Source organism: Oncorhynchus nerka, linkage group LG20 (genome assembly GCF_034236695.1).
Source record: "Oncorhynchus nerka isolate Pitt River linkage group LG20, Oner_Uvic_2.0, whole genome shotgun sequence".
NCBI lineage: Eukaryota > Metazoa > Chordata > Actinopteri > Salmoniformes > Salmonidae > Oncorhynchus > Oncorhynchus nerka.
The window spans coordinates 84,828,842-84,855,390 of record NC_088415.1 but is presented as its reverse complement, the minus strand read 5'-3'; the positions used below and the strand labels follow the sequence as shown (position 1 = coordinate 84,855,390).

The following is a 26,549-nucleotide window of genomic DNA, read 5'->3' as shown; positions in this document are numbered from 1 at the left end:
ATTTTCTATGGGGTTGAGATTTGGAGACTGGCTAGGCCACTCCAGGACCTTGAAATGCTTCTTACGAAGCTACTCCTTCGTTGCCCGGGCGGTGTGTTTGGGATCATTGTCATGCTGAAAGACCCAGCCACGTTTCATCTTCAATGCGCTTGCTGATGGAGGAGGTTTTCACTCAAAATCTCACGATACATAGCCCCATTCATTCTTTCCTTTACACGGATCAGTCGTCCTGGTCCCTTTGCAGAAAAACATCCCCAAATCTTGATGTTTCCACCCCCATGCTTCACAGTAGGTATGGTGTTCGTTGGATGCAACTCAGCATTCTTTGTCCTCCAAACACGACGAGTTGAGGTTTTACCAAAAAGTTATATTTTGGTTTCATCTGACCATATGACATTCTCCCAATCTTCTTCTGGATCATCCAAATGCTCTCTAGCAAACTTCAGACGGGCCTGGACATGTACTGGCTTAAGCAGGGGGACACGTCTGGCACTGCAGGATTTGAGTCCCTGGCGGCGTAGTGTGTTACTGATGGTAGGCTTTGTTACTTTGGTCCCAGCTCTCTGCAGGTCATTCACTAGGTCCCCCCGTGTGGTTCTGGGATTTTTGCTCACCGTTCTTGTGATCATTTTGACCCCACAGGGTGAGATCTTGCGTGGAGCCCCAGATCGAGAGAGATTATCAGTGGTCTTGTATGTCTTCCATTTCCTAATAATTGCTCCCACAGTTGATTTCTTCAAACCAAGCTGCTTACCTATTGCAAATTCAGTCTTCCCAGCCTGGTGCAGGTCTACAATTTTGTTTCTGGTGTCCTTTGACAGCTCTTTGGTCTTGACCATAGTGGAGTTTGGAGTGTGACATCCAGTGGAACAGTAGTGCATCTAAATCTTTTAAGGGGGGGGGTGAGAGGGATTACTTTATCCTATCCTAGGTATTCCTTAAAGAGGTGGGGTTTCAGGTGTCTCCGGAAGGTGGTGATTGACTCCACTGTCCTGGCGTCGTGAGGGAGTTTGTTCCACCATTGGGGGGCCAGAGCAGCGAACAGTTTTGACTGGGCTGAGCGGGAACTGTACTTCCTCAGTACCTAATGGCAGTCAGGCTACCTCTGGCGAGCACATGGAGGGCTGTGTGGCCCCCCAAAGAAATGCCACCCCACACCATGACTGACCCACCGCCAAACCGGTCATGCTGGAGGATGTTACAGGCAGCAGAACGTTCTCCACGGCGTCTCCAGACTCTGTCACGTCTGCTCAGTGTGAACCTGCTTTCATCTGTGAAGAGCACAGGGCGCCAGTGGCGAATTTGCCAATCTTGGTGTTCTCTGGCAAATGCCAAACGTCCTGCACGGTGTTTGGCTGTAAGCACAACCCCCACCTGTGGACGTCGGGCCCTCATACCACCCTCATGGAGTCTGTTTCTGACCATTTGAGCAGACACATGCACATTTGTGGCCTGCTGGAGGTCATTTTGCAGGGCTCTGGCAGTGCTCCTCCTTGCACAAAGGCGGAGGTAGCGGTCCTGCTGCTGGGTTGTTGCCCTCCTACGGCCTCCTCCACGTCTCTTGATGTACTGGCCTGTCTCCTGGTAGCGCCTCCATGCTCTGAACACTATGCTGACAGACACAGCAAACCTTCTTGCCACAGCTCGCATTGATGTACCATCCTGGATGAGCTGCACTACCTGAGCCACTTGTGTGGGTTGTAGATTCCGTCTCATGCTACCACTAGAGTGAAAGCACTGCCAGCATTCAAAAGTGACCAAAACATCAGCCAGGAAGCATAGGAACTGAGAAGTGGTCTGTGGTCACCACCTGCAGAACCACTCCTTTATTGGGGGTGTCTTGCTAATTGCCTATAATTTCCACCTGTTGTCTATTCCATTTGCACAACAGCATGTGAAATTTATTGTCAATCAGTGTTGCTTCCTAGGTGGACAGTTTGATTTCACAGAAGTGTGATTGACCTGGAGTTACATTGTGTTGTTTAAGTGTTCGCTTTATTTTTTTGAGCAGTGTATATTATATATATCATTTTAATTCCAAAAAAAGTTACAATTAGATCACTTTTAATCCCACTTTGTAACAAGATGCGAAGAAATCCAAGGGTTATGAATACTTTTACAAGGCACTATATCCATATAAATACTGAACGGCCATTATGGTAGAAGGCAATTTGTGTGCGTTACAACCAGAATGTTTTCGCTGAACTCATATTTTAGATGTTTAATGTAATTAAGCTGAGTGTACATTTACTTTTTATAGCTTGTGTGTTTAATATTAATATATATACACACACAAACAAACACACACACAGTGCCTTCGGAAGGTTTTCAGACCCCTTGACGTTTTCCCCATTTTGTTAAGTTACAGCCTTATAAAATTGATTAAATTAAAACATTTCCTCAGCAATCTACATACACACAATATCCCATAATGACAAAGTGAAAACAGGTTTTTTCAAATGTATAAAATATTCAAAACAGAAATACCTTATTTACATAAGTATTCAGACCCTTTGCTATGCTACTTGAAATTGAGCTCTCAGGTGCATCCTGTTTCCATTGATCATCCTTGAGATGTTTTTACAACTCTATTGGAGTCCACCTGTGGTAAATTCAATTGATTGGACATGATTTGGAAAGGCACACACCTGTCTATATAATGTCCCACAGTTGACAGTGCATGTCAGAGCAAAAACCAAGCCATGAGGTCAAAGTTATTGTCCGTAGAGCTCCAAGACAGGATTGTGTTGAGGCACACATCTGGGGAAGGGTACCAACACATTTCTGCAGCATTGAACGTTCCCATCCATCATTCTTAAATGGAAGAAGTTTGGAACCATCAAGACTCTTCATGGAGCTGGCCGCCCAACCAAACTGATCAATCGGGGGAGAAGAGCCTTGGTCAGGGAGGTGACCAAGAACCCAATGGTCACTCTGTCAGAGCTCTCGAGTTCCTCTGTGGAGATGGGAGAACCTTCCAGAAGGACAACCATCTCTGCAGAACCAATCAGGCCTAAATTGTAGAGTGCCCAGACTGAAGACACTCCTCAGTAAAAGGCACATAACAGCCCGCTTGGTTTGCCAAAAGGTAACGAAAGGCCTGTCAGACCATGAGAAATAAGATTCTCTGGTCTAATAAAACCAAGATTGAACTCCTTGGCCTGAACATCAAGCGTCACGTCTGGAGAAAACTTGGCACCATCCCTACAGTGAAGCAAGGTGGTGGCAGCATCATGCTGTGGGGATGCTTTTCAGCGGCAGGGACTGGGAGACTAGTCAGGACCGAGGCAAAGATGAATGGAGCAAAGTACAGAGAGATCCGTGATGAAAATCTGCTCCAGAGCGCTCAGGACCTCAGACTGAGGTGAAGGTTCACGTTCCAACAGTACAATAACCCTAAGCACAAAACAACGCAGACAAGTCTCTGAATGTCCTTGAGTGGCCCAGCCAGAGCACGGACTTCAACCCAATCAAGCATCTCTGGAGAAACCTGAAAATATCAGTGCAGCAAAGCTCCCCATCCAACCTGACAGAGCTTGAGAGGATCAGCAGAGAAGAATGGGACAAAATCTCCAAATACAGGTGTGCCAAGCTTGTAGACTCGAGGCTGTAATCGCTGCTAAAGGTGCTTCAAGTCAAGGGGTCTGAATACTTTCTGAATGCACTGTGTGTGTGTACATATATACATGTACACACAGTACCAGTCAAAAGTTCAGACACACCTACTCATTCAAGGGTTTTTCTTTATTTTCATATTTTCTACATTGTAGAATAATAGTGAAGACAAACTATGACAATTTTTGTTTTATTTTACCTTTATTTAACTAGGCAAGTCAGTTAAGAACAAATTCTTATTTACAATGACGGCCTACGCTGGGCCAATTGTGCGCAGCCCTATGGTACTCCCAATCACAGCCAGATGTGATGCAGCCTGGATTCGAATCAGGTACTGCAGTAACACCTATTGTAATTAAATGTTGTGTCTTAGACCACTGCGACACTCGGGAGGCCTGGAATCATAACACAAATAGAATTATGTAGTAACCAACAAAATACATTTCATATTCTTCAAAGTAGCCACGCTTTGCCTTGAGGACAGCTTTGAACACTCTTGGCATTCTCTCAACCAGCTTCACCCGGAATGCTTTTCCAACAGTCTTGAAGGAATTTCTACATATGCTGAGCACTTGTTGGCCGCTTTCTTGCTTTTCGGTCCAACTCATCCCAAACCATCTCAATTGGGTTTAGGTTGGGTGATTATGGAGGCCAGGTCATCTGATGCAGCACTCCATCACTGCCCTTCCTGGTCAAATTTCCCTTACACAGCCTGGAGGTGTTTTGGGTCATTGTCCTGTTGGGGGAAAAAATGAATAGTCCCACTAAGCGCAAACCAGATGGGATGGCGTATTGCTGCAGAATGCTGGGGTAGCCATGCTGGTTAAGTGTGCCTTGAAATATAAATACATCAATGTCACCAGCAAAGCACCCCCACACCTCCTCCTCCATGCTTCACGGTGGGAACAACACATGCAGAGATCATCTGTTCACCTACTCTGCGTCTCACAAAGACACGGTGGTTTGAACCAAAAATCGCAAATTTGGACTCATCAGTGTTTCTTGGCCCAAGCAAGTCTCTTCTTCTTATTGGTGTCCTTTAGTAGTGGTTTACAGCAATTCAACCATCAAGGCCTGATTCACGAAGTCTCCTCTGAACAGTTGATGAGATGTGTCTGTTACTTGAACTCTGAAGCATTTATTTGGGCTGCAATTTCTGAGACTGGTAACTCTAATGAGCTTATCCTCTGCAGCAGAGGTAACTCTGGGTCTTCCTTTCCTGTGGCGGTCCTCATGAGAGCCAGTGTCATCATAGCGCTTGATGGTTTTTGCAATTTTTGTCTTTCAATGTTCTTGAAATTTTCCAGATTGACTGACCTTCATACCTTAAATTAATAATGGACTGTCATTTCTCTTTGCTTATTTGAGCTGTTCTTGCCATATATGGACTTGGTCTATTACCAAATAGGGATCTTCTGTATACCACCCCTACCGTGTCCCAACACAACCGATTGGCTCAAACGCATTAATAAAGGAAGAAATTCCACAAATGAACAAGGCACACCTGATAATTGAAATGCATTCCAGGTGACTCCCTCATGAAGCTGGTTGAGAGAATACCAAGAGTGAGCAAAGCTGTCCAGGCAAAGGGTGGCTACTTTGAATCTCAAAATATAAAATATATTTTGATTAGTTTAACACTTTTTTGGTAACTACATGATTCTATATGTGTTATTTCATAGTTTTGATGTCTTCACTATTATTCTACAACGTAGAACGTAGTAAAAATAAAGAAAAATCCTGTCTTGAGTACATGTGTCCAAACGTATGTATGTATATATATATCGCCATAATTCATCATCTCAACATGCATATCAAATCTGTTGAGAAAATATGTACAATACATTAGGTAAAATAATGCACAGATTGGCTCTAAATCAAATGGATTTTATGTTACTTTAACATTACTATGTACATATACTTTACAATAACTTTGTTCAATATTGGGGGGGGGGGGGGGGGGGGGGCAGGTAACCTAGTGGTTAGAGCCAGTAACCGAAAGTTTGCTAGATCCAATCCCCGAACTGACAAGGTAAAAATCTGTCGTTCTGCCCCTGAACAAGGCAGTTGTTCCCCGGTAGGCCATCATTGTAAATAAGAATTTGTTCTTAACGGACTTGCCTGGTTAAATAAAAAATACAAATTCCAGATTGTCACCTTACTTTCAAAGACAAACACAAAAAAACATGACATATCCTTCTGGGCCTGTATTCTCAAAGCAGTCCTACCTTAACACGCTTTATGAATATGGGCCCTGATTTACCTTTTAACAGCTCAAACCCGGATCCAAATGAACCTCCTGCTGACCTGTTACAGAACTGAGCCTCCGGGAGATAGAGGCATGACATAATAGGAAAACTTAAGTCTTAAAAGTAAATTGCAAATCTAAGGGACAACAGTTTACATTTAAATGAATGCAATTTATCCAATGCAAAAAACTGAAATTTGACCCATACAGAAACGTCTAAAACACAAAACTATAACGAAAGTGTGAACAAAAACTACATTGAATATATTCCGTATGTTCAATACATTCAATGGTAAGTTGCTATTCGGTCTGCCGCCTTCAACAATAGTCTAAACGTAAGCTCATGTAGAATAATGCAATAACCATTGAAAAACAGTGGACACATGTATATAGAGTTGTCATGTTCATACCAGTTCTTTATAAAATAAAAATCTAGGAGACCAACTAGTCTGCTGTCATTACAGACTGATCACAACATATTTTGTTACACCCTGATACACCATTGGCTAAAATAAATGCCAGCTAGTCAGTCTGATACCATGCGGCTTGAAATAACAGGTCGTCAGAATATGGGGTGGAGATGCTTCTCCACTAATTAAATATATCAGCTAACACAAAGACACAGGGTCGAGACAAACCCCCCCCCCCCCTTTTCTATGGCTCAAGGATTCTTGGCAATATCTACTTTTTTTTTTACCATTGCAAAACATTTTTCTATAGTGTGCCCTAATTAGTATGACCCAGGTGAGGTGAGTGAGGATGGTGAAAAGGTGAAAGGTCAATTTTGTAAGTCCTGGAGCTTGCATTCACAGAGCTCTCTGTAGATTCTCTTTCGCACAGTCGGCATGTCCCCTTGGGAGAAGTGCAGCGGTTTCCCCAAGGCAAGGCACCTGCAGTACTGAGACAAAGGAATGAACAGGGTGAGTGAGACAGGAAGTAACCCTTTATTAAGATTACACACAGAGGTACATGACGATAAAAGCAGACACTTCAAATAATCAAGGATTTACAAAAATATATATATGCTGGTACCTCTAACACAAAAACTCCACAGTCGTTTTCATTTGTCTGTTGTGGTATTCTCTGCGAAAAATCAATTTGGAGTTAGACACCCAAAACAGTGATTATCATGGGCTACATTTCAAATGGCATTTTTGGCAGGATTTCTGAAGGCAATCCCGTAAAGACCAGTCTTTTTGTTCTATTGTGTTAAAAAAAATGATCAGGCAAACATTAAAACTCAATTTTAAAGATCCACACACAGCTCAATGTACCTCGCTGATATACATCTTCCAGCCATTTTGAAATGCAGTTTGCTTCCTCTCCTTCGCTTCAGTATGTATGTACCCTAAAACATTCTATAGAATGGAAAGGGGGGAGAAAAAATAAATGTTGATTTCGTCTACATTAAATCAGGTGAAATACAATTTCCAATCAGTAAAATGCTATTTGTTTATGTAAAGTCAGTCTGTGAAATCTTACGTAGCAAGTAACAACTTAATTAAGCTATGACTAAACATGAATATATTAGGGATGTGACAAATAAAAAACATTTTTTATTATTCGTTTTCCATTCAATTATAATAAAATTAATACAATTCCACGTGAATCAATTTTTTTGTGTTAAGATTCGATTCCGGGAATCGACTGCTAAGATTGGTATTTCTGGAACTTGGAACGGAGGAGTTGCTGTACTGCCAAGAGGGGCACAGTATAGACAGATTGGCCACCAGGCAAACAGAGTAAGAACCGTGTACTAGACCTATCTATCTCGCAATTTGTCTTGCAACTTCAGTAAAGCAGGGCCTATCATCAATAAATTGGCTGGCATATTCCACACGCAACAGACCGAAGACTGAAACCAACACTGGCATCATTGGCGAAGAGAAAGAGCAGGCGAGACAGCACAAGTGAGAGAGGAAGGGGCAGGCAGGCAGGCCAACGCGAGGGAGAGAGAGGAAGGGGCAGGCAGGCAGGCCAACGCGAGGGAGAGAGAGGAAGGGGCAGGCAGGCAGGCAGGCCAACGCGAGGGAGAGAGAGGAAGGGGCAGGCAGGCAGGCAGGCCAACGCGAGGGAGAGAGAGAAGGGGCAGGCAGGCAGGCAGGCCAACGCGAGGGAGAGAGAGGAAGGGGCAGGCAGGCAGGCAGGCCAACGCGAGGGAGAGAGAGGAAGGGGCAGGCAGGCAGGCAGGCCAACGCGAGGGAGAGAGAGGAAGGGGCAGGCAGGCAGGCAGGCCAACGCGAGGGAGAGAGAGGAAGGGGCAGGCAGGCAGGCAGGCCAACGCGAGGGAGAGAGAGGAAGGGGCAGGCAGGCAGGCAGGCCAACGCGAGGGAGAGAGAGGAAGGGGCAGGCAGGCAGGCAGGCCAAGAGAGGAAGGGGCAGGCGAGGGAGAGAGAGGAAGGGGCAGGCAGGCAGACCAACGCGAGGGAGAGAGAGGAAGGGGCAGGCAGGCAGGCCAACGCGAGGGAGAGAGAAGAAGGGGCAGGCAGGCAGGCCAACGCGAGGGAGAGAGAAGAAGGGGCAGGCAGGCCAACGCGAGGGAGAGAGAGGAAGGGGCAGGCCAACGCGAGGGAGAGAGAGGAAGGGGCAGGCAGGCAGGCCAACGCGAGGGAGAGAGAGGAAGGGGCAGGCAGGCAGGCCAACGCGAGGGAGAGGGGGGAAGGGGCAGGCAGGAAGGCCAACGCGAGGGAGAGGGGGGAAGGGGCAGGCAGGAAGGCCAACGCGAGGGAGAGAGAGGAAGGGGCAGGCAGGAAGGCCAACGCGAGGGAGAGGGGGGAAGGGGCAGGCAGGCCAGCACGAGGGAGAGAGAGGAAGGGGCAGGCAGGACAACACGAGGGAGAGAGAGGAAGGGGCAAGCAGGCCAGCGCGCATATGTCTTGTCTTGCCTCCCAAATTCACCAAAGTGGCCTAAAGTCTGCCTCTTCCTCTCTGGTTGTTATTTAAATTACTCCCCAGGTCTTTATAGCCATAGAGTCCAGTTAGGCTACACACAGAAAATAATATGTTTTGAGAAAAATGAACAGATTTGATTTTGTGGGTGAAAAAAATTAAACATGTTTTTCAGTTAAGGATTTTACTTAGAGTTTAAGGATCCCAATTTTGTTTAAACATTCACACCACTGGAATGTATATTCTGTTATTGAATATGGACACATTCACTACTGGTTAAGTCATTCCACAATGTGCAGGGCAAGGGTATGGATGAAATGAAAGCATTCAGTCAAGTGAGATATTTAGCCACAGTAGCATATTGTAGCAAAAATTAAATAAAGCATTTTCATGTTCATCCTATTAAAATATGCTCGAGTCTTCCTGCCACCAATGAGTTCAGACACACACAAGCTGGTGTAGGGAGGCATCAGTTGTGAGGTCTGATTGAGATTTGATCTCAATGAAAATAACCTGTATAAACAAAAGTTAAATCAGTAAAAGTTACGTCGACGTTACCTCAGCAGCCTCCTTGAACACGATGCCCTGGGAGTCGTAGAGGTGGATACTCTTGCTGGCGGTGTCGGCCGTCACCAGGCACCAGTGGATCTCAAGGTGGATGGGTACCAGCAGCAGCTCCTTGGAGAAGAGATCCACCTGCAGGACACAGAGGAACAGAAACCAGGGACGTGTTCAGTAGGGTAGAAAACGGTTCACACGGAGTGAAACAGCGGTTGGCCTCATTAGAATACGGAATGTAAAAATTTAATAAAAAGTCATGGAAAGCTAAAATGAACGACCCAGGTACGGGTCGGGGTCAATTCCATTTCCACCAATTAAAGTTGATGTACATCACAATTCATCTCCTGAATTGAAACAGAACAGACCCCATCCCCAATGATTATCAGAAGCTTTAGAGTAACATCCATTCTGAAAGATCAAAACAAAGTTAGACCATCTGAAATTCAGCATTTACCTTCCTGGTCCACCTCTTCACCCCTTCATATCCTTTGGTCATGAGCTGTCGGTGGAAGAAGCTGTTAAAGAAATGGACCTACACAAGTAAAGAAAAAAGAAAGAAAAAAAAGAAGCTCATTGAGGAACCAAGAACACATGCATCAAATAGAGGGACGACAATCTAAGTTGCTCCCATTTGTTATAAAAGCCCAATTGCATCAGGACTCAGGCTATTGTAGAATTTCTACCCTTCTGTGATCAGACTCATTGTTATAATGTAACACATTATAATACATTAGGAATATTTCTTGATAGAATGGAGGAAATATAATGGGAAATAAATCCTACCTTGTGTTGTGCAGACTCCATGATTAATTCTCCATACATATTCATGACCTTCAAGAGTAAACCACAAAAGAATTTCAAACAGGGTCACATCACATTGAGCAAGTTAACTTTGGACCGATGACGCACCAGACTACGCAGGGCCAAGAGGCTTTTCTGATCCTGACCACGTGAACTCCAGTTATTTCTTGATCGGGTCACGTGGTCAGAAGAAACTCCCAGCCAGTCATGAAAGTTTTCAGTCTATGGACATACAGTGAGCTCCAAAAGTATTGGATCAGTGACACAGTTGTTGTCGTTTTGGCTCTGTACTCCAGCACTTTGAATTTAAATTATACAATGACTACGAGGTTGAAGTGCAGACTGTGAACTTTAATTTGAGGGAATTATCAACTGCTTAGAAATTACAGCACTTTTAGTATAGTGCCCCTATTTTAGGCGAACGAAAGTATTGGGATAAATTCCTTTGTGTGTACTATAGTCAAAAGTTTAGTATTTGGTCCCATATTCCTAGCAATCAATGATTACAAGAAGCTTGTGACAAACATTTGCTGGATGCATTTGCTGTGTGTTTTTCAGTTGTGTTTCAGATTATTTTGTGCCCATTAGAAATGAATGGGAAATGACGTAGTGTCATTTGAGTCACTTTTATTGTAAATAACAGAATATGCTTCTAAACAGTTCTACATTAATGTGGATGCTACCATGCTACCACTCCAAGCGGGCTGTCATGTGCCTTTTACTGAGGAGTGGCTTCAGTCTGGCCACGCTACCATAAAAGCCTGATTGGTGGAGTGCTGCAGAGATGGTTGTCCTTCTGGAAGGTTCTCCCAACTCCACAGAGGAACTCTGAAACTCTGTCAGAGTGACCATCGGGTTTTTGGTCACCAAGGCCCTTATTACTCCGATTGCTCAGTTTGGCCGGGCGGCCAGCTCGAGGAAGAGTCTTGATGGTTCCAAACTTTTCATTTCAGAATGATGGAGGCCACTGTGTTACTGGGAATCTTCAATGCTGCAGACATTTTTTTGTGCCGTGGCACAATCCTGTCTCTGAGCTCTACAGACAATTCCTTCGACCTCATGGCTTGTTTTTTGCTCTGACATGCACTGTCAACTGTGGGATCTTATATAGACATTTGTGTGCCTTTCCAAATCTTGTCCAATCAATTGAATTTACCACAGGTAGACTGCAATCAAGTTGTAGAAACATCTCAAGGATGATCAATAGAAACAATATGCACCTGAGCTCAATTTTCAAGTCTCATAGCAAAGGGTCTGAATAAAGTATGTTTTTTTCTGTTTTTTTTCTAAAATGTCAAATAACTTCTTTTCAGTTTGTCAAGATGGGTTATTGTGTGTAGATTCCTGAGGATTGTTATTTTATTGAATCCAGTTATGAATAAGGCTGTAACGTATTAAAAAATGTGGAAAAGTCAAGGGGTCTGAATACTTTCCAAAGGCACTGTATATCATGGTGAAATTGGTGGATTTGGGTAAAAGGCATCAACCTGGTCATTGAGCCAGTTCTGATCGTCCAGCGTAGACAAGTCTTCCAGTGTCAGAGTGTGCTTGTTGTAGACCACCCGGAAAGCGGGCATCATTCTATGCGCTAGGACAGCCTGGTACTTCATTACTACCACAGAGATGAAATACTTCCTATGAAGGAGGGCAGAACAGAACATTGTTTTGTTATTTAGTAGAGAGCTTCATAATTCCTAGGGCCCTGAGTTTTTCCTTGACCATGTGACCTCAACAGGATAGGCTATACCTTGGGTCTAAAGCTGTCCAGGGCCAGATATAGAAGATACAGCTAGGGCATAGAGCAGGGTTGCCCAACCCTCTTCCAGGAGTTCCACTGTTTTGTACGTTTTCAGTCCAACCCTAACCTAAAATACTTGATTCAGCTTGGTGTGCAGCTAATAAACAGCTAATAAATAGAATCAGGTAAATTACAGTTGGGCTGAAAACCTACAGGACGGTGAATCTCTAGGAAGAGGGTTGGACTGAAAACCTACACGACAGTAGATCTCCAGGAAGAGGGTTGGACTGAAAACCTACAGGACGGTAGATCTCCAGGAAGAGGGTTGGACTGAAAACCTACAGGACGGTAGATCTCCAGGAAGAGGGTTGGACTGAAAACCTACAGGACAGTAGCTTTCCAGGAAGAGGGTTGGGCAGCCGTGGCCTAGTATACCCAAGTCAGGCCACATGATCAGGAAAAACAGGGCATACTACACATATTGCATTATGAAGTGAGGGAACCAAAACCATGTCTTCTCTGTTGTATTTGTTATGTACTTGCCCCTTAGTAAGGTTAGTGTTCAGCTTCTTGTTAAGGTGCCTCAGTACATCGTTATTGCTCAATGGGATGAAACTTCCGTACTTCACATAGAAACAGTCAAGGAACTCTACGTAGATAGAAAGAACATTAGACACTCAAGGCACCACTTAAGGAAACATTTTAAGTTTAAGAAAAACAAATTTACCATGGATGAGCTTCGTTGTTGCTTCCCAGCTGAAGTCCGTGGACGCCCACCGGCTCTGAGGTGGATACGGCACTGGTCGCTTTGTCACCAACGTGTCCTGTTTAGTGGCGGTGGCCGTATCCCTAGCTCTGACTGTGCCCTGGTCCTCCTCCTTGACAGGGTTGCTACACAGCACTGATGTGCCCACAGACGGACACACCTTCTGTTCCAAACTCCCCTTTTCCTAAATAAGTCAACTGTATTTAGCCATTTTGGATTTTATTGCTGTCAGTATGGGTCTCATGTATTGATTTATAAATGTGTTTGGATAGGCCTGAGCATATAAATGGATGACATGTACATGCTCATGGACTTTGTATTGACTGCTATGTTGGTGTAATGCAATTTGAACTTGCCTGGCTGTCCTCTGCACTGTCCAGGCCTTGACCATCACATGCAATGGCCGTAGTGACCACTTCTTTTCCCTTGCGTACCTTCTGCCATTTCTGACTTTCCTCCAATTCCCCAGTGTATGTATAAGACATCTGTGTGTTGAAAATAGACAGGCGCCTCCTGGTTTCCGCCAGTCTTTTAGCTCTGATCATTGAGAACCAGAGGAGACACCTGGCTCTCCACCACTTTCTGTGCCCCCACTTCCTCCACACTTGCCACCAGAACTGGATGTTACACCGGCGCCGCGACTGCCTCTTGAGTCGCATGGAGAGAGGAGAGACTCCTTTTCTGTTGTTCTTTATGCCTCTTTTCCGGTGTCGTCTATGGTTTGTGTATCTAATAGGGTCTGCGGTTGTGGTTAGGGATGGGTCGTGGACCTGTGCTACAGGGCTGCAGCAGAGGTAAGAGGCGTGTGTGACTGGCAAGGGCTGTCTATTGATGTGCACTGTGGAGGGAGGGCAAGGGGAGTGCATGGAGGGGGACTGACTCAGGGGCAGGTCAGAGCAGGTATGAGACACAGAGATCTGCTTTAGATCTGATCTCAGATTTGCTTGAGTGTTGTCTGTGGGAGCAATGCACTCTGAGTCAGGTTCAAGCCCGTGGTTGCTAATAGCTACGCGAGGGAGGAATGGAGCAGAGACAATGGAAGGCTCCATTTGAAGTTTGTACTTTTCCCTGCTCTTGAGTGAGTGAGGGACTAATAGCTCTAGCCTTGTGTTTGATTGGACGGCTGAGAGCTTCCAGCGTTTGTGTGAATGACTCGAATAGGTCATGGTCTCCAGGGTATGGCTCCCCATTTGAGTGCCTTCAGTTGGGTCCGAGGAAGGAAAACAAGACACCTGACCATTGCCTTCTATTTTGCCATTGTTAACCTTCTCAGCCGACCGGCTAGACGTACTATAGACACCACACGGTGAGAGAAACATGCCTTTAAGATGGTTCATTTAACTAATATATAACTCTGCTAGCTAGTTCACAGTAGCGTTACCTACTCTCTGGCAATGTACATACTGGCACGGCATTACAAATGTGTTGATTATTGGCTACTGTGAATCCTAACTACCGGTATGCTAGCTAGCTAATTTAAACCACGTTTGAAGCTAGCCCTCGTGTGTCATGTCAGAGCCTCCAACAACACACGGAAAGGATTTGGGACCAAAGCGTGCAGCAAAAAAAAATCTCTAACAAAATGTAGCACACACTATCAGACGTCAGCATGTTTGGTATGGTCTTGCCTGACTCAAATTAATTCAGAATTTACCCAAATGAGCCGATACCTGGACCACATAATTTTCGTGTATACTGTCTTTTCCTGGACGACCAGACGCCTGTAACAAAATTCATCACGACTGATTGTGTCGATTTCATGCAAGCGGTCGCACGTTGAATACGTCACGGCACTTGCTTCCGTGGTCACTAGTTACCACAGCCACAAAGTAAAAATGGATTATATCGTACAAATTCATGAAAACAAACATTTGCTTTTTGGTCTTCATTCAAGGGTAGAGATGGGCATAAGGTTAGCAGAGTGGTAAAGTTTCAAGAAGATACATTGTAGAGATAGGCGGGATTAAACCATAATTATGACTTTGTAGCTGTGATAACTACATACGACCGGTACCAATCGGAATTTATCAAGGAAAAAAGTGATCAGAATAATACGTTCAATAATAATAAATACATTAATTGATTCAATTTCAATAAATGAGGCTCAATCAAATACAGCCAGTGGGTTTTTGAAAAAAGTAAATAAAATTATGAGAGATGTCATGTTATGCTATTTTGCCAATTTTACATCCATACATGTTAATGTATGTGTTATTTTCGTGTGTGTTTGTCTCTCTCTCAATAAAATATTTTCAATTTATTGGCATGGGAAACATATGTTTACATTGCCAAAGCAGGTAAAATAGATCATTTAAAAAAAAGTGAAATAAACATTTAAAAAGGAACAGTAAACATTACACCTACAAAAGTTCCAAAATAATAAAGACATTTCAAATGTCATATTATGTCTATATACAGTGTTGTAATGATGTGAAAATAGTTCAAGTACAAAAGTGAAAATAAATAAACATAAATATAGGTTGTATTTACAATGTTGTTTGTTCTTCACTGGTTGCCCTTTTCTTGTGGCAACAGGTCACAAATCTTGCTGCTGTGATTGCACACTGTGGTATTTCACCCAATAGATATGGGAGTTTATCAAAATTGGATTTGTTTTCAAATTCATTGTGGGAAATATGTGCCTCTAATATGGCCATATATTTGGCATGAGGTTAGGAAGTGCAGGTCAGTTTCCAACTCATTTTGTGGGCAGTGTGCACATAGTCTGTCTTCTCTTGAGAGCCAGGTCTGCCTTCTGCGGACTTTCTCAATAGCAAGGCTAAACTCACTGAGTCTGTAAATAGTCAAAGATTTCCTTCATTTTGGGTCAGTCACAGTGGTCAGGTATTCTGCCACTGTGTACTCTCTGTTTAGGGCCAAATAGCATTCTAGTTTGCTCAGTTTTTTTGTAAATTCCTTCCAATGTGTCGAGTAATTCGCTTTTTATTTTCTCATGATTTAGTTGGGTGTAATTGTGTTGCTGTCCTGGGGCCCTTTGGGGTCTGTTTGTGTTTGTGAAAAGAGCCCCAGGACCTGCTTGCTTAGGGGCCTCTTCTCCAGGTTTATTTCTCTGTAAGGGATGGCTTTGTTATGGAAGGTTAGGGAATTGCTTCCTTTTAGGTGGTTGTAGAATATAACGTCTCTTTTCTCTATTTTGATCATTAGCGAGTATCGGCCTAATTCTGCTCTGCATGCATTATTTGGTGTAATGCAAATAGTCCGGCTAGCCATTTGATTACCTGTTCAGGAGTCTTATGGCTTGGGGGTAAAAACTGTTGAGAAGCCTTTTTGTCCTAAACTTGGCACTCCGCTTGCCATGCGGTAGTAGAGAGAACAGTCTATGACTAGGGTGGCTGGGGTCTTTGACAATTTTCAAGGCCTTCCTCTGGCATCGCCTGGTGTAGAGGACCTGGATGGCAGGCAGCTTAGCCCCAGTGATGTACTGGGCCGTACGCACTACCCTCTGTAGTGCCTTGCGGTCAGAGGCCGAACAATTGCCGTACCAGGCAGTGATGCAACCATTCTCTCGACGTTGCAGCTGTAGAACCTTTTGAGGATCTCAGGACCCATGCCAAATCTTTTTAGTTTCCCGAGGGGGAATAGGCTTTGTCGTGCCCTCTTCACGACTGTCTTGGTGTGTTTGGACCATTCTAGTTTGTTGTTGATGTGGACACCGAGGAACTTGAAACTCTCAACCTGCTCCACTACAGCCCTGTTGATGAGAATGGGGCATGCTCGGTCCACCTTTTCCTGTAGTCCACAATCATCTCCTTAGTCTTGGTTACATTGAGGGATAGGTTGTTGTTCTGGCACCACACGGCCAGGTCTTTGACCTCCTCCCTATAGCCTGCCTCGTCGTTGTCTGAGATCAGGCCTACCACTGTTGTGTCGTCTGCAAACTTAATGATGGTGTTGGAGTCGTGCCTGGCCATGCAGTCATGGGTGAACAGGGAGTACAGGAGGGCACTGAGCACGCACCCCTGTGGAGCTCCAGTGTTGAGGATCAGCGTGGCAGATGTGTTGCTACCTACCCTCACCACCTGGGGACGGCCCGTCAGGAAGTCCAGGATCCAGTTGCAGAGGGAGGTGTTTAGTCCCAGGATCCTTAGCTTAGTGATGAGCTTTGAGGGTACTATGGTGTTGAATGCTGAGCTGTAGTCAATGACTAGCCATCATCAACTCAGTGGGTTTTGTCCAACATGTCTCTGGACCTACTCACTACCACAGTCATACTCTGGACCTAGTTTTGTCCCGTGGAATTGCAAGAAATAATCTGCTCAGACCCAAACCAAGGATCATCAAAAGTCGTGCTATAAATTCTCTGACAACCCAAAGATTCCTAGATGCCCTTCCGGACTCCCTCTGCCTACAAAAGGACATCAAAGTACAAAAATCAGTTAACCACCTAACTGAGGAACTCAATTTAACCTTGCGCAATACCCTAGATGCAGTCGCACCCCTAAAAACAAAAACATTTGTCATAAGACAAGCTCCCTGGTATACAGAAAATACCCGAGCTCTGAAGCAAGCTTCCAGAAAATTGGAACGGAAATTGCGCCACACCAAACTGGAAGTCTTCCGACTAGCTTGGAAAGACAGTACCGTGCAGTACCGAAGAGCCCTCACTGTTGCTCGATCATCCTATTTTTCCAACTTAATTTTGGAAAATAATAACAATCCAACATTTCTTATTGATACTGTCGCAAAGCTAGCTAAAAAGCAGCATTCCCCAAGAAAGGATGGCTTTTACTTCAGCAGTGATAAATTCATTAACTTCTTTGAGGAAAAGATAATGATCATTAGAAAGCAAATTACAGACTCCCCTTTAAATCTGTGTATTCCTCCAAAGCTCAGTTGTCCTGAGTCTGCACAACTCTGCCAGGACCTAGGATCAAGGGAGACACTCAAGTGTTTTAGCACTATATCTCTTGACACAATGATGAAAATAATCATGGCCTCTTAACCTTCGGCTGGGAATTTCATTGATAGATCATTTTCCCATAGTTTAGGGATCCCCATAATTCCCGTGGATGTTTTCACTCTTTCTTACAGACAAGGCTCCCAAAGCGTTAAGGCAGATGCATTGTCCCGGCTGTATGACACAGAGGAGCTGCCCATGGATCCCACCCCCATACTCCCTGCCTCCTGCCTGGTGGCACCGGTAGTGTGGGAGCTGGACGCGGACATTAAGCGGGCATCACGTGCAGAGCCCGCTCCCCCTCAGGGTCCAGCTGGGCATCTGTACGTTCCGTCTGCTGTCCGCGACCGGCTGATCTATTGGGCCCACACGTCACCCTCCTCTGGTCATCCTGGGATCGGTCGGACGGTGCGCTGTCTTAGTGGGAAGTACTGGTGGCCCACTTTAGCTAAGGACGTGAAGGTTTATGTTTCCTCCTCCTCGGTGTGCGCCCAGTGCAAGGCTCCTAGACACCTGCCCAGAGGTAAGTTACAACCCTTACCCGTTCCACAACGGCCGTGGTCGCACCTGTCGGTGGATTTCCTAACCGATCATCCACCTTCACAGGGTAACACCACGATCCTGGTCGTTGTGGATCGAGTCCTGTCGTCTCCTCCCTTTGCCCGGTCCCCCTAAGGCCCTACAAACGTCGGAGGCCCTGTTTACACACGTCTTCCGGCACTATGGGGTGCCTGAGGATATAGTGTCCGATCGGGGTCCCCAGTTCACGGCAAGGGTCTGGAAGGAGTTCATGGAACGTCTGGGGGTTTCGGTCAGCCTTACCTCAGGTTTTCACCCCAAGAGTAACGGGCAGGTGGAAAAAGTTAACCAGGATGTGGGTAGGTTTCTGAGGTCTTATTGCCAGGACCGGCCGGGGGAGTGGGCGGCGTTCGTGCCCTGGGCAGAGATAGCCCAGAACTCACTCCGCCACTCCTCCACTAACCTTTCTCCCTTGCAGTGTGTATTGGGGTATCAGCCGGTTCTGGCTCCTTGGCATCAGAGTCAGACCGAGGCTCCTGCGGTGGACGACTGGTTCCGGTGCACGGAATAAACATGGGACGCCACTGACTGTCACCGCAGTGAGGCCCCGGTGTTCGCAGTGAGGCCCTGTGCCTTTTGGTGTTTGTCCCATTATGTGAATTCTTGGTTGGTGAGCAGAACCCAGGCCTCACAACCATAAAGGGCAATGGGTTCTATAACTGATTCAAGTATTTTTAGCCAGATCCTAATTGGTATGTCGAATTTTATGTTCCTTTTGATGGCATAGAATGCCCTTCTCGCCTTGTCTCTCAGCTCGTTCATAGCTTTGTGGAAGTTACCTGTATAGTGCTGATGTTTAGGCTGAGGTATGTATATTTTTTGTGTGCTCTAGGGCAAAGGTGTCTAGATGGAATTTGTATTCGTGGTCCTGGTAACTGGACCTTTTTTAGGAACACTGTTGTTTTTGTCTTACTGAGATGTACTATCAGGGCCCAGCTCTCTCTGTATGTGTCTGTGGCCAAGTTTGAGAGGATCAAAACAACAATGTATCATGGGTAAATTTTGACTGACTGACTGCACTCGTTTTGATGCTCTCGAACACGGCCGATATCTGGTACGTGTTCTCGTTCCCCTGGTGCGACGTTGCATGCATCAACCAATGGTTGCCATCAACTGACAGATTGCTATAACATATTATGTGGTTAGCTGATACTTAAAGTACCTATCCAGGCGTTGTAAGATCTGGCCCTTTGTCTGCCTGCCAGTTGCGCCTGTTGTGAGTGGGGCAGGGATCCATGAATGCTGTAGTAGGCCAATCATCTCCTATCAGCAGCATACTTGCAAATCGCTTGTCTCTGGTTTAGTGGCAGAGCCTATATAATCCACCAGGTGTCATTGCATCATTGTTGTTGTGGCTCTCCCATCTAATTGTAGTAGCCTACATTGCTAGCCTGATCCCAGATCAACTTATGCTGTTTTACTTACCATTGGCAAGACACAAGACAACACAGACGGAGCTAGGGCCATGCTGCACAGAGACATCTGGAACCATAGGCCTTTTGCTCCCTTTCAGGGAAATACAGGGTGATGCCTCATAATCGTTATATGACATTTACACTGGTCCCTTATCAATCACAATGTATATTACTGTAAGGGTTGCGGACCTGGTGGCAGTGAAGTCAGATGCAGGAAAGCAGAGATAGGTAATAGCCGGAGCAGTTTAATACAAAATCCACGGCAATACAAAAATAACCTACATGGGTACAAAACCCGACGCGCACTAGTAACATAGAGCACAAGCACTTACAAACAAACAATTCCACACAAGGACATGGGGGGAACAGAGGGTTAAATACACAACAATTAATGATGGAAATGGAAACCAGGTGTGTAAGAAATCAAGACAAAACAAATGGAAAAATAAAAAGTGGATCGACGATGGCTAGAAGACCGGTGACGCCGACCACCAAACACAGCCCGAACAAGGAGAGGAAACGACTTCGGGGGAAGTCGTGACAATTACATTGTCTTGTAAAGCTACTGAATGTTCTGAACAGACAGGCTACGGAAGATCTAGAGAAGACCTGGGCTACAGTTTTGCTACAGTATTACTTTTCATGGCATCTTCTTAATTCACATCAATGAAATCCCATATTTGATCCAAGCTCGACTTTTTCTCAGTTGAACTAAAGAGTAAAATGTTGACATCTACCTGCTGACACCAATGCACCTGATCACCCCAGACTTTGTCAGTCTAGCATTTATCTTGGCAATATTCCATATGGGGTTCAGGCTGAGGATTCTTGCACAATCCACACGGTACACAGAAGTCTGGGGTGGACATGTGTTTACCTTGGCTCTGTGGTGAAGTTTAAAGTACAGGCTATATACCAGGGCATATGGACTCAGTCGTTCTTGTAGTGTACCCCTGTCATTACCTGCTACAATACTTCCATCCTCTCGCCCTGTCCTACCCCTCCTGATGATGAGTCGCCTGGGTATAGCCTTGGTTTTGGGGCTGCTGACGGGGGCACGGGCCCAGTTGTTGCTGCATAATGTGACCCATCCGCCCTGCGACTCGCCCGACGTGCAAGCTGCAGCCCTGGTGGCCCAGGATTACCTCAACGGCCAGCACACGCACGGCTACAAGTACGCCCTGAACCAGATCGATAACATCAAGATCCTAACCAAGGTGAGCCAGAGCTGGAGCATGGATAATAGAATAATCCACAGAGTCATATATAGATACATCTCTATATACCTCATCTCTAGATTGGCATAGATGTATGATACAGTCTAGTGTGACGTCACACCAGGCAACATTCATTATTACAGATTGTAATGGAAATACCGGCATCACGTAGATTGGACTTCTGTACTCGCAGAATGAGGCGGAATTATTGTTATGTTGTTTAAGTACGAACAAAAAACAATTAAGTATGAAAATGTATGCACTCACTACTGTAAGTCTCTGTGGATAAGAGCATCTGATAAATTACTATAATGTCAAATGTAAATGTAAAGACAAGATACATTTTCAAGTTTATCTTAACTACCCAGGTCCTACCAGTCTACAGTTTTGCAGATGTTTGAGACAGATAGCATAGACATATTTCAGTTTTGTTTAACCTAGTGTTCTAAGGAGAAATACAATTTTGATACAAAGCCCCTTTTTTCATGTGTTAACCTCTACGGTTAGCCCTGGAGCTGTATTCACAGTGCTGATCTAGGATCAGTTTCACCTTTTAGATCTTAATGAATGAGATTACATGGACGACTAGGGGGGTCTGATCGTAGATCAGCACTCTCACTCAGAGACACTTTATATTTGGAATAAGAGCGCAGATATAATATATTCCCGTTCAGTCATGCTCTCCAGTGTTGTTCAATAGCCTGATGGATCAGAGATCTATCTGATGGAAGTGGACCTACTGGAGACCACATGTCACGTTCTGGACCCTACACCTGTCGCCAACTGCACCGTCAGGCCCAAAGTAGTCACAGTGAGGCCAATTCTCCACTTTATTAAATACATTTGATATTCTATGTAGTTAATTCCAATGGATTATTGGTAATGTTGTTTGTTGTTTTTTAGGCAGTGGAGGGAGATTGTGATGTGGTACTGAGAAAGGTTGGAGGAGTTATGTCTGTCACAGCTTTCAAGTGTAAAACTGAAGGTATGCAATCTTTATGTCACATTTTTTTTCAATCTAATCCATTGAACTATATAATTTCACAATCCCGGTCCCCAGGCAAATAAAGTATAATCAACACATTCTGTGAACAAAGTCTGACAGCTACTGACTGGAGAGGTACCACAGAAGCGGGAAGGTGAGATCCCACTGGGCACACACTGGTTGAAACAACGTTGTTCCCATGTCATTTCAATGAAATTACATTGAACCCACGTAGGAATAGATGTTGAATTGACGTCTGTGCCCAGTGGAATATATTCACGCACACACTAATACAGTCACCTGCTCTCTCTATCTGGTACCATGTCAAGAATCAACGGAGGACCTCTGTGTGGGCTGTGCCTCACTCCTTCCCCTTAACGACACTGCAGGCCTGGCCATGGTCTCTGCCTCGCTGGTCACCTTCAACAACAGGACAGGCAAAGAGTCATTGTTTGCAATCATGGAAGTCGGACGCATGTCAACTCAGGTAAAACATATTTTTCTGATCATATGATCATCATGTGGGCAAGTGCAATCTTGTGAATAAGGGCTCCATTAGACAGGTTGATGTTGATGTGGGGCTCCCGAGTGGTGCAGTGGTCTAAGGCACTCCATCTCAGTGCTAGAGGCGTCACTACAGACACCCTGGTTCGAATCCAGTCTGTATCACAACTGACCGTGATTGGGAGTCCCATTGGGCGGTACACAATTGTCCAAGCGTCGTCCATATTTGGCAGGTGTAGGCTGTCATTGTAAATAAGAATGTGTTCTTAACTGACTTGCCTTGGTAAATTAAAATAAAATAAAACATCTCCTCTGTTTGAGCATATACAGTATCTCCCATATACTAACTGTGACACAACTATAGTGGAAAGCCCTTATGTACTTCAATTCTGTTTGCAGGTTGTGTCTGGTGGTGCTAGATACTTGGCAGAATATGTTATAGTAGAAACTAACTGCACTGCTGATGACAGTGATGACAACTGTGTGCCGCTGACCAATGCTATGGCAGTAAGTATACATTATATCATGGAAGGAGGAATGCCCAAACCTGCATTCAAATGGCCATACTAGCATACTACTTAGAATGCATGTCCAAACCTGCATTCAAATGGCCATACTAGCATACTACTTAGAATGCATGCCCAAACCTGCATTCAAATGGCCATACTAGCATACTACTTAGAATGCATGCCCAAACCTGCATTCAAATGGCCATACTAGCATACTACTTAGAATGCATGCCCAAACCTGCATTCAAATGGCCATACTAGCATACTACTTAGAATGCATGCCCAAACCTGCATTCAAATGGCCATACTAGCATACTACTTAGAATGCATGCCCAAACCTGCATTCAAATGGCCATACTAGCATACTACTTAGAATGCATGCCCAAACCTGCATTCAAATGGCCATACTAGCATACTACTTAGAATGCATGCCCAAACCTGCATTCAAATGGCCATACTAGCATACTACTTAGAATGCATGCCCAAACCTGCATTCAAATGGCCATACTAGCATACTACTTAGAATGCATGCCCAACACACTGTTTCATTCTAGGTGGTATGATAGTGTGGTTATTGAAACATACTCAATGTCTTGGTATTTAATCAGTACCACCATGTGTGACACGTTTCTTTTCTCTTTCAGCAACGTGGCTTTTGCCAAGTGGCTGGTGTGAGTTCTTTACACTCAATCCAGTGCAATATATTTGCTGCATCTTCAATGGTGAGAGAAAAGACATGCATTAATTCCCACCTGTGAATAAGTAGGTGACTTGTTATCACTGAGTTATTAATGTGTCTTCTATACTATAAAGGCTATATCTTATTTGAACCGAACAATATGAATGAATTAATGAAATGAATGAAGGAATTACATTTGATTTACTAGTCAAATGGCCAATTGGTAACCCATCCCTTATGGGATTAACTGACACATAAACAAACATTACAATCATTCACTGTGGTAATGAAATTATCATTCTTCTTCCGGTGTTCTCTGCATTGCACATCGCATACAGAGTGAAAAAATGTAAGGCAAAAATCAATACATAGTAGTGAATAAGGTTAACCAAACAATAATTATATCCCTAGAGCAGTAAAAGAATAGACATATTTACATACATACATACACCCTGTATATACACATACACATAAATACATAATATATACAGATAAAGAAATAAAGAAAAAAATAGAAGGCATTTGAATCCAGTATGGCACAAAGAGAAGATTCATATGGGAGACAAGCCTCTACACAATATTTAATACACACGTGCCATCTACCACATCAAATATAAATATTTTTAGAATTGAATTAAAAGTAGCCATTTTTCTTTTATTCAAGGCTTTAGCTAAATATTCCGCAAATGGAAATACCCAATGGACAAAAAAACATTTCAGTTTCTCTCTCATCACTCAGCCACATAATGCCAGGGTACATCAATAAATGCCACATGAAAACAAACCATTGCACTGACAGTACTTTGACGACCTGTCTCTCGTTCTAATGTACAGATGCCTATCGTGGACACCAATGGCACAGTCCCGGTGCCTGCGCCAGTGGTCCACGTACACGCTGGTAACCTCCCCAAGGTCCACGGCCTGAGGCACCACAAACTCACCGCCCTCCACGACCCCGACCTCAGCGGCCTTCTGTCTGCCGAGTCTGGCGAGTCTGGCGAGTCCGAGGAGTCCATAGTGCCTGTGGTCCCCGTGGTGGTAGTCCCCGTGGTGGTGGTCCCTGTGGGTACCGAAGCGCCCCCTGTGTTCGTAGTCGATCCAGTTGTAGGCACGGACGCACCTGTTGTATCTGGGGTGGTGAAGAGGGAAGCCCCAGACAGCCCAGCTATTGTGTCTGCACTTATTGCACCTGTGCCAGTGTGTCCAGGGAAGAAGAATTTTTTCTGAGAAGCGTTCAGATTTTACAAAGCACAGACTCTTTAATGTCGCAGTCATCGAACTGCATGCGTTGGGCCCAGAGAATACCACATAAGGGCTTGAGTCTGCTTTTCATTGTGCTTTTACAAGACCTTCCTCATTAATTGGTTAGGCAGAGATTTACTACATCTTTACTAGCTATTTGTTCAGGGGGGTTGTCATGGTTCTAAACATGTGGGAGTTACAAGTAAGGGTTAAAATGTAGGTCATAAGGGTTCATTTACTACGCTCAATGTGCAATGGCTGTATGTACTCTGAACTGCTCTGTATCTAGGGGTAATAAAGAATGATATTTTACTTACTTTCTCATGTGTCTTTCACAGCTAAACGAGACCCCAGCAGAAATTGGCTATTTATTTATCTGACTTTGATGTCCAGCCCTTATATTTAGCCTTGCAATTAAGTGTTTCACCATTTTCTTTTCAGGACAACCAGGGCTACAAGTAGAAGACACAACTATTTGACATAAACTGTTGAATTCACGAGATTAATTTTTTGGCAAATGTAAAAATATATATATATATATATATATTATGCCAATGCAAAAACCTGATCAGAATTAATTCAAATGAATGCTGTAAGTACAGAAATTGTTTTCTCAGTGGGAAATGAATATCCAACTAGTCAGTAACAACTGTTTGGAGTTCAGAGTTTATGACCGCAACTATGTGAGTTTATTACAGTATTATAGACACTATGTCCTGGGATTTCCTATGATCTTCTGTGTAGAAGAACCTTCTAACGACTCTTGTGTAGCTTGTGAGCGTCATATCTTTTAATACTTGAAAGCTCAAACCATTCGGATTCTACAGATGTTTTTGTATGAAAGACCTTGCCCTGGGCCGTTTCGGGATCCTCCCTTGTCTCACAAACATGGCTTTAGCTCCGCCCCCGTTAAACAATCTAATGTTTGGTACCAAAGGATGCAAAGGGAGTGGACGAATCCAAATGGTATAACTCAGAAGTCTATAGCTCAAACACATAAAAGGGGTTAGAAGTCCTAAATCACACCGGCGTGAAGATAGGACTCACTGTGTTCATGTGCATGAAGGTTGTTAGTCACTCTGGTGATATAATTCATAAGGTATTCAAAATTAATGACTATTTTCAGAAGCACTGGCATCATCCATCCTCTAAGAATTAAACTATTCATTCATCTATTATTATTATGAAACTATTCATTGATCCATGCTGTCCAGATTGGGCCGCCTTATGATACATAGCACTGACTCTGGCCTATGGCAGGGGTACTCAAGTACTATTTGAGCAGGTCCGGTCACACACATTTCCTAGGTGGCAAAGGTCCAGATGGATATTGTTACTGTATTTATCAGCATAGTAACAAACCCCCCACTTCACAACCCATGTGACCCAAAACTGTTGAAACGGTTAACACCCCTCTTGTTAGTGGAGAGAACATTTAGCAATTTAATTTTACAGTTTGCCATTGGGGCGGAGAGAACATTTTGCCGTTTTAAAGCTCATGTCCTGCAATTCTACACAATTTTCCATTTCTTATGTGTGTTTATACGATACCAGGAGTCAAGGCCCGACTGAGTTCTGCGTGTTGAGTATGGCTGTTCTATGCTACAAAAAAGTACTGGTACTATACATTTCTAATCAAAATTATAGTATCCTAATAAATCCCTGAATGATCATGTACATCAAAACATAAAAAATATGTGGCTAGAAAATATGGACATAACTGTGGACAATTTAGAAAATGATTTAAGTGACAGAAAACACCATTTGGTTTGAAAGGGCTTCATTAACAAGTCTGTGATAGCAACACAGCTTTCATTCAAAAATGTTCAATGGTACTTTGCTTGTGTAAACAATGACTTATGAAACCCCTTTTTCTAATACTC

The 26,549-nt window shown here is 44.1% G+C and overlaps 2 protein-coding genes across 3 annotated transcripts; one reads left to right on the top strand and one right to left on the bottom strand.

The window, feature by feature from the left end:
* Positions 1–3,725: 3,725 nt before the first annotated feature.
* LOC115103325 (sentrin-specific protease 5-like) lies at positions 3,726–14,385 on the bottom strand. 2 transcript variants are annotated; one of them, XM_065005924.1, is made up of 9 exons: positions 12,975–14,378; positions 12,580–12,802; positions 11,602–12,501; positions 10,097–10,144; positions 9,768–9,845; positions 9,311–9,448; positions 7,138–7,221; positions 6,896–6,946; positions 3,726–6,761 (listed from the first exon to the last, which is right to left on the bottom strand). In XM_065005924.1, the coding sequence occupies exons 3-9, from the start codon at positions 11,773–11,775 to the stop codon at positions 6,642–6,644; spliced, it is 693 nt and encodes a 230-aa protein (XP_064861996.1). In that variant the 5' UTR covers positions 11,776–12,501; positions 12,580–12,802; positions 12,975–14,378; the 3' UTR covers positions 3,726–6,641. The 2 variants fall into 2 exon arrangements, with proteins under 2 accessions (XP_064861996.1, XP_064861995.1); XM_065005923.1 differs by lacking the exons at positions 3,726–6,761; positions 6,896–6,946; positions 7,138–7,221; ... (1 more) ...; positions 9,768–9,845; positions 10,097–10,144 and having other exon boundaries at positions 11,631–12,501; positions 12,975–14,385.
* Positions 14,386–20,451: 6,066 nt separating this feature from the next.
* Positions 20,452–24,978, top strand: ahsg2 (alpha-2-HS-glycoprotein 2). Its single transcript, XM_029624201.2, has 7 exons — positions 20,452–20,747; positions 21,448–21,558; positions 21,651–21,732; positions 22,062–22,219; positions 22,636–22,743; positions 23,390–23,467; positions 24,259–24,978. The coding sequence occupies exons 1-7, from the start codon at positions 20,538–20,540 to the stop codon at positions 24,649–24,651; spliced, it is 1,140 nt and encodes a 379-aa protein (XP_029480061.1). The 5' UTR covers positions 20,452–20,537; the 3' UTR covers positions 24,652–24,978.
* The last annotated feature ends 1,571 nt before the right edge of the window (positions 24,979–26,549 follow it).

Excerpts from the sequence above, each read along its gene's own strand:
- ahsg2 (XM_029624201.2), top strand. The coding sequence starts at position 20,538 with ATGATGAGTCGCCTGGGTATAGCCTTGGTTTTGGGGCTGCTGACGGGG. Across the intron at positions 21,559-21,650 it reads TCAGGCCCAAAGTAGTCACA|GCAGTGGAGGGAGATTGTGA; the intron begins GTGAGGCCAATT and ends GTTGTTTTTTAG. Across the intron at positions 23,468-24,258 it reads TATTTGCTGCATCTTCAATG|ATGCCTATCGTGGACACCAA; the intron begins GTGAGAGAAAAG and ends TCTAATGTACAG.
- LOC115103325 (XM_065005923.1), bottom strand. The coding sequence starts at position 13,955 with ATGAACCATCTTAAAGGCATGTTTCTCTCACCGTGTGGTGTCTATAGT. Across the intron at positions 12,803-12,974 it reads ACAGTGCAGAGGACAGCCAG|GAAAAGGGGAGTTTGGAACA; the intron begins GCAAGTTCAAAT and ends TGACTTATTTAG. Across the intron at positions 12,502-12,579 it reads AACAACGAAGCTCATCCATG|AGTTCCTTGACTGTTTCTAT; the intron begins GTAAATTTGTTT and ends CTATCTACGTAG.